Source organism: Sebastes fasciatus, chromosome 8 (genome assembly GCF_043250625.1).
Source record: "Sebastes fasciatus isolate fSebFas1 chromosome 8, fSebFas1.pri, whole genome shotgun sequence".
NCBI lineage: Eukaryota > Metazoa > Chordata > Actinopteri > Perciformes > Sebastidae > Sebastes > Sebastes fasciatus.
Genome location: NC_133802.1, coordinates 18,860,708 through 18,881,318, shown reverse-complemented (window position 1 = coordinate 18,881,318; position 20,611 = coordinate 18,860,708). Strand labels below are relative to the sequence as shown.

Sequence of the window (20,611 nt, the reverse complement as noted above, 5' to 3'; positions counted from 1 at the left end):
TGCGAGGGGACGCACATGCGCCCAGAAGTTGCTGCCAAGGTTATGCAAAAATCAAAACTTCTACAAAAAACCCCACACAGCAAAAATAACCCGCGCGGACTAATTTAGATGCTCGCTTTTGGAGTCAAATGAGTAATGTCCAGTGATGCCACGTTAATCTACTGTGGGATTTGGCTTGGAACGACCTTCCAGGGTGCCGTACCTAACAGCTTAATTACCTTTTCAAAAGGGAATACCTCTGAGATTTAGCAGCCACGCTGCACGGCAGATATGCTGCTCAGTCAAGAGGAGGTGATATGAGGTTACACTTCACTGGGCTGAGTCGTGTTGACCTATCTACCCTCTGCACACACACACTTAAACACCTGTCTGACACTTTGCCCTTGGTTTTGGCACCTCTACCACCAACACGTCTACTCTCCCTCCACCTTTTTCCCCTCTGTATGTGAGACTGAAGTTACAGATTCCTGAACTTTTAAAATCACACTACATCATATCTTCTTATTTTTTATTTACTAACTCAGAAGACACATATCATGCTTTTGGAAGCTTTTCACCCTGCCTCCCTACAGTACATCCACCCTTCATCATCCCTCGTCTTCTCTCTCCCCTCCCGCGACTAGGGGTGATAAAAGTCACCGGCAAGGGCAGCAAGAGATAATACAACACCAGTTAGTGATAAATTGGACAGAGGAGATTTGGCGGTGGTCCAGGCGTCAAAAGCATGTTGACACAGACAAAGAAAGGTGACAGATAACCACTCTCCTGCTGAATGGTAAGGATGGAAATCACTCTCGGACGTAAAGATCCATTTAGAGACACCGAGCTTCATCACAGCTAGATCCACAACTAAATCCTCTCATTCAGCCTCATTTAGAATAAACGCAAAATAAATAAAAAGATGCATATGTTGCAATGTTATTTCAAAAGAGACGTGAAGTGGAAGGTATTGATATTTAATTACTTTTGGGTAATCCTAAATTCTCAGCCGTATGTTGTGCCAGGAGGTTAAGTCGACACAGTCAATTGAAGCTTGCAGAATGAGCGCTCTGTCTTCGCTTTATGACAGCTGGAGGTGGCGAGGTCTGGCAACGATACCCGCCAACCCTCCCAATTTACCCGGGAGACTCCTGTTTTCCATTGCCCTCTCCCGGTTTCCTCCCGGGGTCACACTTCTCCTGCATTTCTCCCCAATTATGGCAATTTTTTTTCACACCTTTTTTTTCCCTTTTCGTTATCTCAACCTGTTTCTGGTGCTGTACAGCATGTCAAAGCCCTGGAGGAGGAAAAGCTGCTTGTGACACCGCAGCATGGTTTGAGCCGCGCTCGCCGCTCATCACTGCATCACAGCAAAGGCATCGTGGCGTGGTGCGAGCCATTGGAATTAACGGGTTTCAGAGCGCAGTGGTGCCGTTGTCCCGTCGTGTCTGAAAGGGCCTCCAGTGAGTGAGAGAAGGAGAAATGGAAAGAACTAAAGAAAGAAATACTCAAGCAGGGGCAAAAAATGAACGAATGAATGAATAGTGATGAATATTAGTTTATGCCAAAGATTCACACAAGTTCACGCCAGTTCAGTTTTCTTTCCTGAGAATTAAAGGTGAAATTAAAAGTAAGCCTATTTAACAAAAATGTTTGCAGTGTAGCTATTTATTATTATTATTATTATTATTATTATTATTATTATTATTATTATTATTATTATTATTTTCATTCTATAAAAGTCACCAGAATGCATGATACAAAGTCTCTGAAACTCACATTTTCCTACCCCCGGACCCTCCACTTTGGTTGGAAATCCTCCATATTTTTTAGGTCTGAAGGTTGGCAAGTATGCTGGCGACGTGGCAGAGATTGAGATTTCAAAGAAACTAGGAAGTCATGATGCTGCACTTCCTCACCTACAAAGTGATGTCTATAAAGTGTAGGGTGGTCTAGTAATTGGAAAGCTCCGTCTTTACCAGCTAGTAAAAGGAAGATGTTTCTATTAACACATCTCCCTGCCTCCTCTCTGAGCTCTTTTACCTCGCTACAGTTTGATCAGTTTACTGTCAGTCTGCATGGATCCAATGCTAATTTACAGTGCCGCTCTCCCCCTCTCCCTTTCTTGTCTGGCTTGCTCTTGCTTTTTGCGCTTTCTCTTGTCTCTCTCAGTGAGATTGGCAGGTCTTTAGGGTTGCAAGGCGCTTAGCTTCCCACGTTCCTTCCTCCTGTCTCCTCCCCCTCAGTCTGACTGGCAGTAATTACATCAGGGCTGGGCTCGGTTTGTCCCAGCGACCCCGACGACCTGACAACCAGAAAGAAACAGAGAGAGAGAGAGAGAGAAAAGACGGGGAACAAGAAAGATACTGCTGCATAAGGAGATACAAAAGTAGCAGCATATAGAAATGGGAGAAAGCGGGAGCGCAGAGAGAGAGAAAGCGGTTTACGGAGGGAGAGAAGGTTACACATCACTGATTCCTGACAGGCCTTTCTTGTTTTTCATCTCCACACTCTTTTTCATTCCTCCATCATGGCTGTGTGAACTCTGTATTCACCGCTGCTCACTTGAGTAGACTTCTGGGTTGAGAAAAAGTCCCCCCTCGCCCCTACCACCACCACCACACTCCTCTCAGCTGCAACCAGGAGTTTCCCACAAGCCTCAGCTGTCATACAGCAGCTCTCAGTGGTCTGTTGTGTAATTCTAAAGTGGGAATAGTCCAGGAGGCTTGTTTTCCCTTGTTGGTGAAAGGAATGGTTAAACTTGTGTTGTTTGTTTTTACTTCCATTGTTTTAACAGCTTATATCGATTAGGCTGGCCCACACTAAAAGATTTTATGAATCTTAACAGATGTTGAAAATGTGAGAGACCCCCACACATGTTACATTTAACAGTTTTGTTCCTATAGTGTGTGCGAAGCAATGATTTGGCCAAAACAGCACACCGCACACTAACAGATTCCATTCATGAACAACAAGAGTCCCGACAAAACAAAACCCGGAAATCTTGTGTGATCAAACCAAGCCCCCAGGAAGAGCGCCATGGCGGATGACGGGCAGGAAGAATTAGGGATGTTAACTTTTGCACCGCTTTGTACTGAAAATTTGAGAAGAAAAAAAGAAAAATAATGGATGAAGATTGAGACATGGAGACAACACAATTGAACAAGTTGGTCCTTCATTTCTGAGGTCCATCTTACTACTACTTTATGCTTCACATTTTGCATTAGCTCATGCATTAGCCGCGGCCACCATGAAATACTGAACATTTTTAAATCGGTGCGGCTAGGATGGACTTCCGAGCCGATCGGGGGATGTAAAAAAACACTCTTAACGTACAAAAATATCTGGAATAATAATCAATAATCTTTTAATCCCGCATTAGATACTTACTAAAATCATGTAAAGAAAGCCACATAACAAAGAGACACATGGTGAACACAATGCAAAGACCTTATATAACTCAACATACTACGTTCAAATAAATCCAATCTCTCTTTTTTATAAATCTGGTCCCTAAGGAGGAGGGAGGAACATAAATTAAGAAGTCATTCAGGAGATGAAATGAGGCTTTAGTCAAAGAATGCTCCGACATTGTTCTGTTGTTAAGAGACTTTTTAATTCATATTTAAAAGGAATGAATGCAACATTTATTATGCCTTGTTCCACTTTCATCAGTAATTCTGCCTCTTTCTCAATGATTGCTTTTACACGCACACATGAATCAGGGGATTTAGGGAGGAATCTTGAAAATGCACGGCAAAGCTGCATTTACTGGCAGATTGTTACTAATAGTGATGATTTCTCTTCTAGCATATTTCTGAACAGCAGCATATTCAAATGAATGTTTTATGATGATGCAGCTGTAACTTATTTATTCTAGGTTCAGTTTTGGTTGGTTTGACTTGACTGAACTGTAAACATGATACACCAAATATCAGGTTTCTCTGGCCCACATTAGCTGTGTGTTAACCAGGTTTCTCTTCAGCCCTGAGGAATGACTTTCTTGTTTACATGACATTTTAAACATCAGGTTACTGCAGAAAGCTGACAATAACCAGGAAGTGTCTCTGTCTCTGTTTCACTTTCTGTCATGGATCCTCTTGACCTTTTCAGCCTCCTTCCACTGTCTCCTCTCTGCTGTGTCTGGCTGACGTGCAGTTAAATCCTCTTTTATCATTCCTACATGACTAATACATCTGTGTCTATGTGCAGGCTGTTCTCATACACCGTTCATAGCTATACCTACGAAAAGTAGTGCACTGTAGTTTGTATATATATATATATATATATATATATATATATATATATATATATTTATATATCCCACAAAATCAATTTGTATGTAATCCACGTAATTGTGTACCAGGAAGTATAAAGAGTGACAAATGCTGCGTTGGGACCAGGTCGGGGTGGATGGGTGGGCCAAAAACACCAAAGTTTTGCCCAGGAGACTGGTGTTTGTACCCCATGTGAAACCAGAAGTTAACGTTGATTTATTTGTCACGTAACTTCCATACTAAGTACTTTTGTTGCCTAAACCTAACTAAGTTGTATCCTGTGAAGACAGAAGTTTATTTTGAAAAGACTGTATGCATGTAACGAGCAAAAATTGACAAGTATTGCTGGACATTCGTAGGAAAACGCACGAAAAATGAGAAATCATTTTTCATAAGATATCATACGAACCGCTGTAAAAAACACCAGACTTTTGCCCAGGCGACCGGTCTTCATACCCCGTGTGAAACCAGAAGTCACGTAACTTCCGTACTTGAGTAACGCTACTTATGAAAGTTATTTTAACCCAAACCATGATCTTTCCCTAAATCTAACTAAGTAGCTTTGTTGTCCAAACATAACCAAGTTGGTTCCTGTGAAGACGGAAGTTTATTTTGAAAAGACTGTATGCAGAACTGACACGTGATGCTGGACATTCATAAGAAAACACATGACAAAGCGAGGAATAACTTTTCCTCAGATATCATATGAACTGTTGTATGAGGATACGTTGCTGGGTAAAGGGAGCAAAGGCTGTGTTTGTCCCCTTTAAAATGAACCCACTGGCTCAGACGACCAGCCACAGTAGCCTGTTCAACCTGACGTGAACTGCAGAAGATGCCCTGTGGCTCTTCCAGAGCTGTGCTCTGACCCTGCATTGACAACTTGTCTGCTTGGCTGTCTCACAGCTAACACTCACTCCTGGGAGGAGAGCAGGGAAAAAAGATATATGGAAAGAGAGACAGAGAGGGGAGAATAATCACATCCATGATGTAGGGTTTAAATAATCAAGGACTAATCTAGCAAGAGAGACACAATTCAAAAAAATCATGCGTTGCTCTGTGGATATGCACTCAGCATAATTGGAGATCACAGTGGAGTAGCACTGACTGCTGCCCACCATCACCATCACCAAAACAGCCATCTGTTTGTAGCAGTACGAGAGTCAGTGCACAAAGCATGTAGGCCTATAATCGGGAGTGAATGCAGCCTGTTAAGCTCTTAGAGGATTATCAATTATTTTTTTTTTATTTTTTTTTTTAGGTGTTCCCTTTTGCTCAGTTCATAGACAATGTGTATGCAAGATAATACAAAGTGAGTGCTTATCAGTGTTCCTTCTCCTCCCTCTGCTTGTCTCTTTCTGTTTTCCTCTCTCTCCTCTCAGCGGCGTCCAGCTTCAGTTTTTGCCGTGCCTCCCTGGAGCACACGGTGTCTGCTGAGGAGCTGAGCTACCAGCTGCCGCGTCGCGCCGGAGGCAGCAACCTGACCTGGCACGACGGCCGCGGCCAGAGGACAGCACACACACGCACCGTCAAACTACTGCAGCAGCCCGGCACAGAGGGCATCCAGGTACAAAGACATCAACCACACAAACAGACCAGACGCTTGGTGTGCAGGAGTGTTTTCACCGCATGCGAATGACTTTGAAATGTGTTTTTGCTCAAGAAAACAGATTACAGATTGAATAAGTCATTGAGGCAACGAGAGAGAGCTCAGAATTGGGCGGGTTGGACCATAACTAACCTGGAAAGGGAAAGAAAGCCTCTGAGGCCCAAGAGACCATACTCGGTTTCACTAGTGAAGCAATCTGCTGTGAAATACTTGCGCATAATCTGTCACTGATTTTGGATTATTCAAAAGGAATAAATTCCAGCCGCTCGGCAATAGCAGCAGACTAGGAAAAGAAAACATGCCGTTTACCACAATAAAATATAAAAATTAAGATTTCAAGAGTTTCCACTCTAATCACATGATGCAGTAGCGTGGGTTCAGCCACGGTCACATACGGCTAGTGTTTTTAGTGGTTTATTTTTGTCATTTCAATGCATAATTTGCCAGTGGAATTTATATTTTTGCTAATGAACAAAAGAAAAGAAACTTAATTTTTTCATATTCATTCATTTATTTGTGATCATTTTTTTTTTTTACAGCCATTCAAGGAAATCAAAATGTTTCTCTGGCTCCCGGGATAAAACAGTCTGATCACAGGGTAGCCTACTATCTGATCCATCAAAGGTTCTGGTCACATATCTGTTAAAAAGATACAACTTTCATTTTTAATTCAATTATTTAATTTCTGCACAATAACATATAACAAAGACTTTTACCAGGCAGCTAAGTGGGCATTATATATATATTATACATATATACAAGTTCTTGTGAGTTTATTCAGGCTGCTCTCATACACCGTTCGTAGCTATACCTACGAAAACTAAATGCACTGTAATTCCTATATATCCCTAAAATCAATTCATATGTAATCCACGTAATGGTGCACCAGGAAGTATAAAGATCGACAACGCATAGGGAGGAGGTCATGGTGTATGGGTGGGTAAAAAAAATGGGTGGGTCGACAGCCTATCACAAGGCTATGTTGGTTTATTGTATGTTATAATTAGTTTAATATATATAATATAATTATTACAGTTCACTTGCATGATTTGGTGTTGAATTACATCACAGTGGTTGATGAAATATTTTAATAAAAGTGTTTTTTTTAAGTAGCTTAGTTAAGAAAACATTATTTCCCTTGAGGGGAGCTTTGCCGTAATTTAATATCATCCTGTGTGAATTAACTGGTAGCTCATCAAAGCTATTTATTTTCAAAGCACCGTGTCTTGAACTTTATGAGAGAAAGAGCGGTGTAATGAAGCTGCCCTGACTTGAGTGGGTAAAAAGCCATACATTATATACACTGTGGCAGATGATCTGTTAGCATCAGAGAGACAAGAGGGAGCATCAGTCTGTCGAATCTCAGTGGTACTAGGACGTATAATTGTTTTATCTTGTACATGATGTCGGCTGCTCTCACCTGAGCCTGTGGTGGATACCACCAGAGAGAAACTGGTTATGCAACGGAGGAGTGCTACGAGAACTGTTACCTCACTACTTGTGATGTAACAGTGCTTGTACAATACTGTAGAAAATGGACTCAGAGTTAAGACCATCTAGTCCCATGTGTCTAAAAAAAAATCTAATATATTCCACAGATGTTTTCCCCCCAAAGCGCAGCAATAGCTTTAACAGAACTGACTGGTATAAACACCGGGTATGAAAGGCGTTTCAATGCTGACTGGCGAGTGAGGAATGCCTGCTTGGTGGCTCAGTGCAGCATAATGTAAGCACAGCAGCCAGAGCATCATTTACTTCCACACATCGCTCTTCTTGTGCAAAATGGAATCCCATCTATGCAGCACCAGAGAGGCAAAACAAAGAGGAGAAAAAACATCTATTTTAAGGTATTCTGCCTGTGTTTGACCCAAAACAGCGTATGACACAACAGCCTCCTTCCTGGCTCCGACTCCTCACATGAAAGGGAGCAGATAGCCACAGTGGGGGTCATTTGTTTAGTCTCCCCACTGCCTTTAAGAAAGTTTGCTGGGCTGCACTGTGAGGCTGCGAGATGTACATATGCACTGCAAGATTGCTCAATAATTCATAAAAGAGTGCCCCCTCAGCTATAACAGCTATAAAAGGCTTAATAAAAGACGAGTGGGAAGCTGTTTCCATGTGATTACACAGAGACTGGATAATTAAACCTCCTCTATACCATGAGAAGTACGGCTTATCATTTCCTTGTGGCAACAAGCCTCTTTATACATTATTCAACAACTGGGAGAGCGGTCCGGCTCCCTCTGATGTATCTGCGTGTCTCCCGCATTCACAAAAAATTCCCAGTGTCCATTTGTGCACCTCTATAGCTTCGAGAATCTGTTAATGGATCTGCATGTGTGTGTGTGTGTGTGTGTGTGTGTGTATGTATGCGGGTTGTGTGGATTGGCGTCTGTGCGTCCAGTTCTCTCAAGAGTGATGATTAGATTATTCTCCATTAGAGTGGTTGTGCACACATCAGCTGTAATGAGGGAGCCAGTTAAGTGAAACACTGTATATAAGGTGGGACCTGGGGAATCTTCCTTATCTGTTTAACAAAGCTAATATAACACATTATGCACGCCTATGTAAACTCCTGTGCGCGCACACACACACACACACACACACACACACACTTACTTTTAGATGTTGATGCAGACCAGACAGTCAGGGGAGACAAGAAATAATAACAGCAGGAAGGACAGAAATCTTAGATAAATATCGCAGTACAAGAACCAAGTAGGCAGATGTACCTGCTCCCAAAGTACATGCTGTCCATAGTTAATCACGATTAATCGCAAATTAATCATACATTTTTTATCTGTTCAAAATGTACCTTAAGGGGAGATTTGTCAAGTATTTAATACTCTTATCAACATGGGAGTGGGCCAATATGCTTGCTTTATGCAAATGTATGTATATATGTATTACTGGAAATCAGTTAACAACACAAAACAATGACAAATATTGTCCAGAAACCCTCACAGGTACTGCATTTAGCATAAAAATATGCTCAAATCATAACATGGCAAACTGCAGCCCAACAGGCAACAACAGCTGTCAGTGTGTCAGTGTGCTGACTTGACTATGACTTGCCCAAAACTGCATGTGATTATCATAAAGTGGGCATGTCTGTAAAGAGGAGACTCGTTGGTACCCATAGAAACTCATTCACATATCTTAAGGTCAGCGGTCAAGGGACCCCTTTGAAAATCGCCGTGCCAGTTTTTCCTCGCCAAAATTTACAGTAAGTTTGAAGCGTTTTTTAGCCTCTTTCCCTAACACGTTATTGCATTAACTTTGACAGCTATAATATACATATACATATATATATATATAGTCTCATTCACAATGTAATATTCTGCATTTGTTTTACTTGAAACAAGAAAGAAAAAATACCAGAGATGGGATAATTCTATTTATTCCCTGTGCTGTGGCCCATTTTTCAGTAATTTTCCTGGAAATGGAAGTGAGTGTCTTGAAACAAGGCAGATTGTTGCACTAGAAGGTGTAGAAAATGACACTAAAAACAAGTTAATTTGTGCTGTAAACAGCTGAAATAATCACACCTGCAGCCACAGACTCAATGACGGTTATTTGTGTTGTTACATTGCTGCAGGTGGACCTGCATGCAGACCTATCCCTTAATAGCATTTTTCCAAATAATGACTCATTGTGTACTTGGCGCGCCGTCTGCGGTATCCTTGAATTGGCTGTTGTTTGGGCAGCCAGATGGGGTGAGGGGAGGAGTTAGTGGGTGGCTCATTTCGCTGTCTGACACACAGCTTGCGGGTGAACCTTCAGATGAGACGGGGGAATAGGTGGAATAACAGAGAGACACAATTTAGGAAGTAACAACAGCCGCTGTGCCTTCTATTCCCTATATCAGAACCAAGCCTGTCACAGGAAGTGAGGCCCTTATTCAATAATTTGCCATGCCGGGTGGGCGAACGGGAGAGAAAGACCAGTCTGTGATTATTTCTCCCTCTTCATTACAGAACACAGTGGCTGACCTTCTCAGCTGGCACCGACATAGAGCAGTGAACTACCGGAGAGAAAACACACAAATATGACACACAAAGCCGCCTAACTTTGACTCCTTGTAAGGACATGAATATAATATTCGTCCTCGATTTTTAGGGAGGTCGCCTCCAGTTGAGCTCATTATTTTAGCCACCGATCCATCATTAGTTACTGTTGTTATGATTGTCCTGCTTGTTTGGATCATGTCTAGAAGGTAACCCGCAAATTGTGAAACTGGCAAAAACTTGCGTCGCGAGACTCGCTGCCCGATGACCTAACCTAACCTTAACTATTCAAGGTCAATGCCTAGCCTTAAAGAAGCAGTGGGTAGAAATGGAGCAAATAGATAATCTGAAAAAAATCATGTGCGTTTTTCTACAAATGTCCAGCAGCATGAGTCAATTTCTGCTCATTACATGCAGTCTTTTCAAAATAAAGTTCCGTCTTCACAGGAAACAATTTGGTTAGGTTTAGACAACAAAACTAGTTAGGTTTAGGGAAAGATAATGGTTTGGGTTAAAATAACACTGGACGTGGCGTAATTTAAGCATAGAAGTTACGTGACAAATAAATCAACGTTCACTTCTGGTTCCACACGGGACACAAACAACAGTCATCACAGGGTTTGTCACTCTTTATACTTCGTGGTTCACGATTACATTGATTACATACTTATTGATTTTGAGGGATGATTTATGAATTACAGTGCATTACTTATCGTAGCTACGAATGATGTATGAGAATAGCCTGAAGTAGATTACCTGTCATCTTGTCATTTTAAGACAAATCATCAGGGAAATGCTTTTTATTTGTATTCATTTTATTGATTGATGGAGCAGCTGCCGCTCATTTCAGTAGAAACATTGAGACTGTCCTCAACAGAATAACAACAGCACGGGTGGTTTGTTCAAAACCTTAAACCAATTGTGGTTTTGATGAGCGACCTCTTGTCATGCAAATAATGTTTGTCCTCTCTCAGAAGGACAGGCGAAATGAGTGTGATGTTTTTTATGCCACCACAAAAGCTCTAATAGGGGAGCTCAGGTGGGCAGGTGGATGTACAAAGTGTCTGACTTTGACACCAGAGGCTGTGGTTTGAATCATGCGTCCTTGCAACAGGCAGCACTGGTTTCTTGTTGGTTTCCTTTGTATTAGCCTAAACTAAACCAAACTTTAACCATAAAGGTGGCAGATCAGACAACCTTTGTTTTTTAAACTGTCATATGTTACCTGCTTGTTGTCGACCTAAAGTGTTTCAAGACTTTGCCTTGGTGACTGATAGCTGCGTTGGTGTGCTGATGATGCAGCGAGAGCAGAGGTTTGAAAGACACAGTAGAGGGACACAGAGAGAAGAATTAGTGAGCTGCTGGGCAGTGTGGCAGAAATGCTTTAGCCTGTATTGTCCTTGTCCTGCCACTCGGTGATGTGTTGCTCTGTCCGACACATGTTTGACTCATGCTAAATAGAGAGCTTTGTGAAAATCCCATCTGGCCCTTTGTCCTCCCACTGAGAGCCCGCTCACATTCGCATGAGTGCAAGACATTTACAAACTGTGAGTCCCGAGGACAACCAAACGCAGAGCCGTGCAAAGCTAACGGAGGCTGACAGCTCACACACACAAACACACACTCACACATAAACATTTTGAGAATCACAGTGTGACACATCCAAACACACATATGCACAAGGCTAGACTGAGCAGTGGGAGACAGTGGCGTGCTAAATGATGCAACGGAAGCTGCCAGGGACAAGGGGGAGGATTCAGTGTTATTGAGAGGAGAGGAAAATGAAATGAGAAGTGGGCAGGGGAGAGAGGTGAGAAGGAGATATGAAGAATCATGTGTCAGGATCTGTCAGGGTCTTTGGGATCGGAGAGACAGATTGAAGATCTGATTCTATAACGACAGCAGAGCGAGAGATAGATCGGCAGAGTGGACGGGGAGATAGAAAGAGAGAGTTGTTAGGTCAGACAGCAGGGCATACGGAGAAGATAGAGGAGCAGTGTTTAGTAACCTGTGGAGAAATGAAGTGACAGCAAGAAAAAGATGCAGAGCAGAGAGGGAGAGGCAGGTGTGAGCTTCTGTACATGATAGGGGTGGGAAAAAATATCGATTCTCCTATGTATTGCTTTTTTTTTTACAATTTTGAAATAGATTTAATGTAAGAATCGATATATTTGCCTTACTTGAGTCTATGCGGAGAAGGAAGAAGGAAGTTACTGCTTTTATTGTTGTAGTCTGAGTAACGTGACGTCATATCTGTTCTATATCTGTCAACCAAAACAAACCGCAGCAGGCCGCAGCGAGCCGAAATGCGAAAGTAGAAAACGACGTAGGGTCTGTGTGGATACGACCTGCACTCGCACATGTTAAATCCAAAGTGGTAAACACTACACATACAGTAAAGTATGCAAACACTTTGGGTTTCACACATTGCCAGGAAAAGCAGAGCTAGACATCATGGCTAAAGCTGCATGCCAACTTTGTCATGGACAGGAAACGTTATCGTATTGAGTTATGCGGTATGCGACGTCACTTGCATCTACGTGGTCAAATCGGCCAACGCTACGACAGTAGAGCAGCCATATACTGACATTTATGTTAAATGCAGTCAAACGGCCCCGATGGAGCTGGCCAGGGATGTTTAAAGAGAATGGAGCCGACCGGGGGAGCTAGAGACGAAATTAGTGGAAATGCCACTAATTTGTGAGGGGAATGTCTTTATTCTTTGATTTTTGGGTTGCTGGAAAAGATTTAATAAATGATGCCTGACAATGACTGATATATTTGACTTCAGGACATCTCTGACTAAATACATGCTGAAAATAAAACATTTTATTGTATTAATTTTGATATTTTCCAAAGTAAAAGTCCCCCGAAGTGTATGATTTAACTTTTTCCCATGTCTAGTGTTAAAAAAGTTAACAAAAATCTCAATAAATCGTAATGTCGAATTGCAATACATATCAAATCTGGAAATAGGTGAATCATCCCTGCCCTAATACACGATACACACACACACACACACACACAAACACTGCTAATTGGCGTGGCATTATTGATCAATCTCAGGCAGGGTGTGGATGCACAGAGACAGGGGCAGTCATCGGAAGAGAGGCGTTATCGGTCACAAAGAGTGAATTTCCAGGATTCCCCACGCTCCCCTGACTTTGAGCTAATCCCAGATTCAGTTACACTAAGAGGCAGGGCATGCACACGCAACCACACACACTTACACACATATACACACAGAAACACAGGCCATGGGCAAAAAGTAGCTCTGTGAACAGAAGTCAAGGCAGAAGAAAGATCGAAGGGAGAGGGAGGACAGGGAGGGAGGAGGGAAGGTGTCAGGCAGGCGCAGGATCAAATTTATGAGGAGCAACCAGAGTGGGGGATAAGAGACATGATAGAACAAAGTAAGCAGGGAAGGACAAATAAGCTGTTCGAGGATACAAACAGAATGATCAATAGGGAAGTGCAGAGAAGAAAGTCACAGTGTGTGGAGTAGGGAGGGAAACAGGATGCGAGGAAGCAGGAAGACAGAGACTAACACAGAGACAGAACTCATCTTGTTGAATATATTGAAACACCTAAAAATAGCATATCAGATTATTATAATTTATTATAATTTATAATAATTTATTAGGTGTTTTTGTGCCCATTTCCATTAACATGAAGTCTTAGTATAAATTAAAAGAATAGGTCAATTTGGGTCAATAAGAGAATTATATGAGAAGATTGATACCACTACTACAGTAAATATGACAACCAATTAGATTATAGCTTAGCATAAAGAGTAGGAAACAGCTAGACTAGTTGTGGCCCCAAGGTACAAAATATTCCTCTTACCATCATCTTTAAAGCTCACTAATTAACATGTTATATCTTGTTTGTTTAATCTGTGCAAAAACCAAACTGTAGAAATGATAATGAAGAAAAATTTGGAAGTGCTGCAGTGGGTGCTCTTCAAGGATGGGGCAAGTAGTCAAATAACAATAAAATAGTAACTGTTCAGCTTATTTTTGAAAGGAAGTCCTTAAGGATCGCGGTCTGGATAACATCTGAGGCACTCCGATTGTGAATTAAAAATCATTAATTAAGACATGGATAACACCAACGCATTTTAGGGCTTTCAAAGTTAACATGATAATAACGTGTAAACGCAAATGTGTTTTAATGCCACTAATTTCTTTAACGCATTAAAACAACTTGCGATATTTATGTTGTAGCAAGCTCAGTTTAAAGCTAGATCATTGGTATCATATGAAACTAGAAAACATAAGGAATCCATTAGTACCAAGCATCCAATGTCCTACTAGCGTGTCAGGCAGGAGGCTAAAAAACGCTATGAAGTCACATTGAATTTTGGCGAGGAAAAAAAACTGGCATGGCCATTTTCAAAGAGGTCCCTTAACCTCTGACCTCAGGATATGTGGATGAAAATGGGTTCTATGGGTACCCACGAGTCTCCCCTTTACAGACATGCCCGCTTTATGATAATCACATGTGGTTTGGGGCAAGTCATAGTCAAGTCAGCACACTGACACACTGACAGCTGTTGTTGCCTATTAGGCTTGAGTTTGCCATGTTATGATTTGAGCATATTTCTATGCTAAATGCAATACCTGTGAGGGTTTCTGGACAGTATTTGTCATTGTTTTGTGTTGTTAACTGATTTCCAGTAATAAATATATACATACATTTGCATAAAGCAAGCATATTTGCCCACTCTCATGTTGATAAGAGTATTAAATACTACATTTTGAACAGATCAAAAATGTGTGATTAATTTGCGATTAATCGTGATTAACTACGGACAATCATGCATTTCATCGTGATTAAATATTTAAATCGTTTGACAGCCCAAGTTTCAACTCAACAAGTCTTCATCAGGGTGTGTCCAATGTGTGTAGAAACGATAAATTGGGGTTTTATGGGGTTTTGTGAAGGACTATTTCTTGGCCGGGTGCAGTAACTTCCTGGTTGCCTCGGGTGATGTTTTGTACAGATTAAACAAATGTACTGTAACATGTTAATTAGTGAGTTTTAGAAGTGCTGGTAGGCAGATTTCTCTTGTGACAGTTTCAGTCTTTATCCTAAGCTAAGCGAACGGTCTGTAGCTTCATATGCAACTGTGCTCTACATATTTCCCAAAGTCCTGAACATAACTGAACTGAACAGTTAAAAACAAATGAATTACCGTCCCAGCCGTTTTGATTCTGGCTACAACATATCACTGAGTATCTATTATCTTCCGCCTCTTTCTCTCCTTCCTCTCTGTCCTCCTCCTCCCATTAGACTTCCGCTCCATATACAGCCTCCTCTCTGCCTAAATGCACCTCCTCCCCTCCAGCTCCATCTCTCTCCCCTCCTCTCCTGTACGTAATGAATGAGGGAGCTCCTCCCGCTGGACAGAAGTAGGTCTCGGGAGGAGTGGGGGAGGTAGTACAGGGTATGAACGGGGACGGCACAGAACTGGCCAGAGGAGATACAGTCTGATGGATGGCCGGAGAAAAAGTGAGGGAGGAAGACGAGAGAAGGAGGGATGATGGGGAGCTATCTTTTCATTTTCCTTCTGTCTGGCTTCTTGACGATGAAGGCCATTACTCACGCAAAGAGTATCTTCTCTTTATTTTTGTTGTTCTTTGTTCACCCTCTCTATCTGCCTGTCATCTGTCATGACATATAATTTAGAGTTAAATAAGTGTCAATAAATAAACGTGAGTCATGATATATTCAATAATTATTCATTTCAACTTATATATAAAATATCTGTATGTGTTTCTGGGTACTAAATGATGCCTCAGTGGATCTTAAGCACTGTCTTTTACTTCTTCTGTGATGATGCAATGCCATGAAGCTTTGTCACAGTTATTATTATAAATTCTTACAGATTGTTGGCTCATCTTTTGGGGAGCATATATACACTATTTATTAAAAGGTATTTTCTCATACATATAGGTCCCTGGGTAATTATGAATCTGCCCGCTGAATCATTTTTTAACTGCACTATCTGTGATAGTGTTGATTTACTGTATATGCTGTAATGTTATGGATTGTGGAGCCAGCGGGGAAATCTGCCCTCATCTCCAGTCGTAGTCGTAACATACACCAACAACGTCACGTAGGCAGCACACATGTCAATTGACACCCATAGCACAGGCCGAATGTGTCATACAGATAACAGAAATAGTCACGGCAGTAGTGGCGATGGTAAAACTGAGTTCAGGAGTGTTAATGTTGGGAAAAAGGACAGTGGTGTGTCCTGAATATATTGAGCATCAACTCTGGATGATGTGCATCAAGACGCCACCGGTGTGTGTCTCCTGTTTACATTTGAATTTCCAACCGAATCATTCGAACACAATTGTACCAATCTTTCTTTTGTTATGCAACACAATCCTCTTTCCATGTCAAACACTTTCGGTCCCTGCTTCAGAAATGACCTATTGTGTTTTCTAATTAGAAAATCTGTATTTTTTGTTAAGCTACTCAAATAATAAGCATTGAGAAGCAACAACTAACGTAGCCATACCTATAGCACCAACACCCACAGTTCTAAATTACAAGTACCTCGACCACTTGGCAACCTCCGTGTCTTAGAAGTGAAGCCAATGCTGAAGTGACTTAAACTTGCATTCTTTCAAATAGCCAGCAGGGGGCGACTCCTGTGGTTGCAAAAAGAAGTCTGATTGTATAGAAGTCTATGAGAAAATGAGCCTACTTCTCACTTGATTTATTACCTCGCCATATTCACCTTACAGACATGAGAGTGATATCAATATCATTTAACTCTTGGCAAGAAAGGAAGTAAGCATATTTCCCAAAATGTCAAACTATTCGTTTAAGAAAATACATTATAGAAGCAATATTTGAGAGTGAGATGGCCTTTAGTTCACTTGCAGGCCATTTTAACTTGCTGTGTCCAGCTCAAAATACTGTAAACTCAGCACCAAAACTAACTAACCATCCCCTCAAAAATCCAAAGACTCTCTGCCCTCCAGGTCACACGATCATGACCTTTTCTGTTTGGTCCTGAGAGTGCAAACATCAGGCCTTGTTGCCTTTGACTTGATTTAAACAAAAATCTATTTGTCTTGTTGAATTTACCAAACTTAATGATTGTCCAGCCGTTTGCAGCCCCCACTCACTCCAATATTTACTCAACTATGTCAATGTGAGAGTTGCAGAAATGATAGAGACTAAATCAGCTGACGTTATGGCCATCCAGAGATGAGGGAGCATTTTTACCCTCCTCATTTCCACATCTCTCCCAACTCAATCTCAATTAATGATAGGGGGGACGAGCAGTAAATTTGGCTTATTAAAAATGGCTTCAGCGCTCCATTGAGTCGGTTGGAAGTATGTGTGTAATTAGGAAGCAACCAAATAAACTGGAGCGGAGAAATTGAGTTGTTTTCACTCAAGGCCTACAAAGCAGAACGCACTTAGCAGGTGGACCAGCCAGAACTTGATCGGGCTGCTTGGTGCTTAAATTGACAGGAGGAGATCTCATTACAGCAGCAAGCAAAGATGTAAATAGTTACAAACCTGCATCTTATTGTGATGTGAAGGTGTACTGGGAGCTTTGTGTCATTAACAAGAAAGCGGCGAGCGGAGAACATTAGATATTGCGTTACAAGAGTGTGTGCAAGTTGCCTTGTGTGTATGACATTTCAGCATACATAATCCCATTAAATGCAGTCAGTTATGGAGTGGAACGTTTGGCAGCACTTCTGTGTTTTTCTGTTGAAAATCAGCCAACGTCTTTGTTGTGGAGTTGGCACAGTCGGAGCATGAATGAATGTATTAGATATGAGCCTAAGTCACACAAGAGAGAGAGAGAGAGCTGAGGGGACGAGGAGTGGTTGTGTTTCCTGCCCATATGGACTGGATGTGACTTTATTAGTGTCCATATTAATTCCCCGGCACAAAGAAAAGCCTGACATCTTTCGAGGTAAGAGGAAGTTGTGTGAAGATGGAAAAATTGAGTATGAGAGGAACAAAGACACATGGTTGAAAGATAAATATGACAGAATCACACTAATGTGGCGTTGGCTGCATAATGAATGTGCCGCTGTCACAAAAAATTACCCCGGAAAAAAGACCACGCTACGACACAGCCTTGGCTGGTAGAAATAATATATGGAATGTAATTACTGTATCAAGACATGTTGTTGGCAGAGGGGTGAAGTGCCACATTGTACAGAAATGGAATAAATAATGTGTGAGAAAATATGGTGATAGCAGCTTTGCATTTGTCTCTCTAAATCAGGGTTGAAAGACGAAAAGCCGACTGCTTGTTTTAATCAAAAGAACAGCATCTGTTTGCCCTTCTATGCCTACAAGCTTTTAAACCTTATGTTCGCCGTTAATTTGGGTTATATATGAGCTCATTATGTGAATTTGAGAATGTGAAGGGCAGACTATAACCATTTCAAAATGTTAAGTGCTTAAAGTGTACTTTTTTGGCTTGTATCTGCGATAAATGAGAGATAACACTGCAATCTACACAATACTGTATGAACCCTTAATAAGATGCTTTCCGTTCCATTACCTTACTTGCACTCTGTGTATTGTCTACGTGTGATTTACTCGACTACCAGAAGGGATTTTGTTGCAGACTGCATTAGAACACATCATCCCAGTTAATTTCACATTAATGAGAAAATCCAGCATGTTGCATATTTAAGTAAGCTACAGCAATTACAAGGTGATTATCTGAAAAAAAAAAAAGCAATATAAAAAAGCAACTTGCGTCATATTGTACCTCAGGAAATTAAAACACAAATATAAACATGCACCCACAGTCACTGGCTCTGTCTTGCTAATACTGTACGGTTATAATATAATGTTTCCTGTGTGTTGCAGTTGCGTCCGGGTGAAGCCTTCACTGTGTATCACACCAGTCCCACTCTGTCCAGTCTGTCCAAACCTGTGGTGCTGTGGACTCAGCAGGATGTCTGCAAGTGGCTTAAGAAACACTGTCCTCACAACTACCTGACCTACGTAGAGGCCTTCTCCCATCACGCCATCACAGGTACTGTACACAACCATAGATGGTTCTGTTTAGAAGGGAACCTGCAAACTGCAAATTCTGATCTGAGATCTGCAAAAACGTGCACAAATTCTCGCAAGACTCGCTGCCCGACGACCCATCCTAACCGTAACTATTCAAGATCAATGCCTAACCTCATCAATCTTGCAAGAGTTTCCCCAGTTTGTTGGTTCCCTTCTAGACACTACCACCATAGACTGTATATAAAGATGGACGACATGTCAGCTCTCCAAAAGTGAAGCCAAAACATCTGGATCGCCCCCTTGTGGCTGGTTGCAGTATAGGTTTTAAATCCTCTCTCCTCCATGTTAATAGATGGGACTTGGGCCAAACTAAAAAGTCCACATCAAATAAATTTGTCCCAAAGATGGATTCTGTCACTTTAGGTAGTTCTTATCACGCTGATGTATATTCAATTGTTCATTTTTCTGATAAGTTTGGTTTTAATTAGTTATTTGATGCTATAAAAAGAGGGTGAGACGTCATGATTGACAGCTGTGATTGACAGCCGCTCTGAGTGAAGTAGTCATTGTCACAGTGACGTGTCGTCCATCTTTATATACAGTCTATGTACACAACACATGAAGATGTTGTAGAATCACTGAAACCATATGTGTCTGATTGTGAATCTTTTGTTGTGATGAGAGCTAATTTTCATCTTTGCAACTATTCAAAGTGCAGAAATGGAGTGGTCTTGTAGACGTGATATCCTCAGACCTTGTCCACTGACCTCTGCTCCTTTTATTAAGCACAGCAGTGATGCTCCTGTGGACTAAGACATTGCAAACCGAACCCCGTAAAAGGCTTACCGAATGTCACACAAGTTTTATTTTTAGGTTCGTGGTTCCACAGCTTTGCTTTTTCAACTGGAAACAGGTTTACACCCAAATCTCTCCAAAGGAGATTTAAAAGGCATTCATGTGAGGTAACGAAAGGAGTGCAGCCTATTTTTGGAGAAGAAAGGGAAAGCTGCTGAAAAAATGGTGGGTTATCGTGATTCGAGTTCAAACAGCACCCCCTCCCACACACACTCACACATTTGTTAGCAAGCCCACACAAGTGCATGCAAGTGCATGGACACACAAACCCAACAGACACACATGAGCAGGTACATAAAATGTGTACAAAAATACATGTTTACTGTATTCGCACACGTTGACAGACCAGACGGTAGAGCAGTTTCCTTCGCATCTCACAGAGAACAGATTGCTGTTCTGCGCCGTAGGGTCAGCCACCACTCACTTACATTTGCATCCACACACTCACACACACACACATATACACACACATATACACACACACACACACACACTAGCTTCAGGGTTAGCAATGCTGCCTCTGTCATAGTTACATCAGCTCTGATCTGATCATTTTTATTTATGTATTCTCAAACCGAGACAGAGAAAGAGGCTTAGATCCAATTATCCTTATGTATTCACTTGCTGATGTCCAGCTGGATTTCATTTTGCCTGGGTTATTAACTCCTGTGTTTTCTTGTGCAAATGTTGGGGCAATATGTCTTTTTGTTGTTGACGCGTACGGTCGAGCATCAAAGAATGGCATCAACAAACAGAAGGATGTTGGATCTCACCAACAGCCGAGAGATAGATTCTGCGTCTGTATCATTTTAGTTCAGTGACCCAGAAGTAATTGTATGTCTCTCAAGTCTTTCAGTGAGGGCACC

General features: G+C 41.5%; 1 protein-coding gene across 2 annotated transcripts in view; it reads left to right on the top strand.

Moving 5' to 3' along the window:
- Positions 1–20,611, top strand: part of LOC141772746 (sterile alpha motif domain-containing protein 10-like) — a 64,456-nt gene that overhangs the window by 24,950 nt on the left and 18,895 nt on the right. For both annotated transcript variants that reach the window (XM_074644111.1, XM_074644110.1), the window contains 2 exons: positions 5,639–5,823; positions 18,741–18,909. In XM_074644111.1, coding sequence (XP_074500212.1) covers positions 5,639–5,823; positions 18,741–18,909 — 354 coding nt within the window. The remainder of the gene's footprint in view (positions 1–5,638; positions 5,824–18,740; positions 18,910–20,611) is intronic.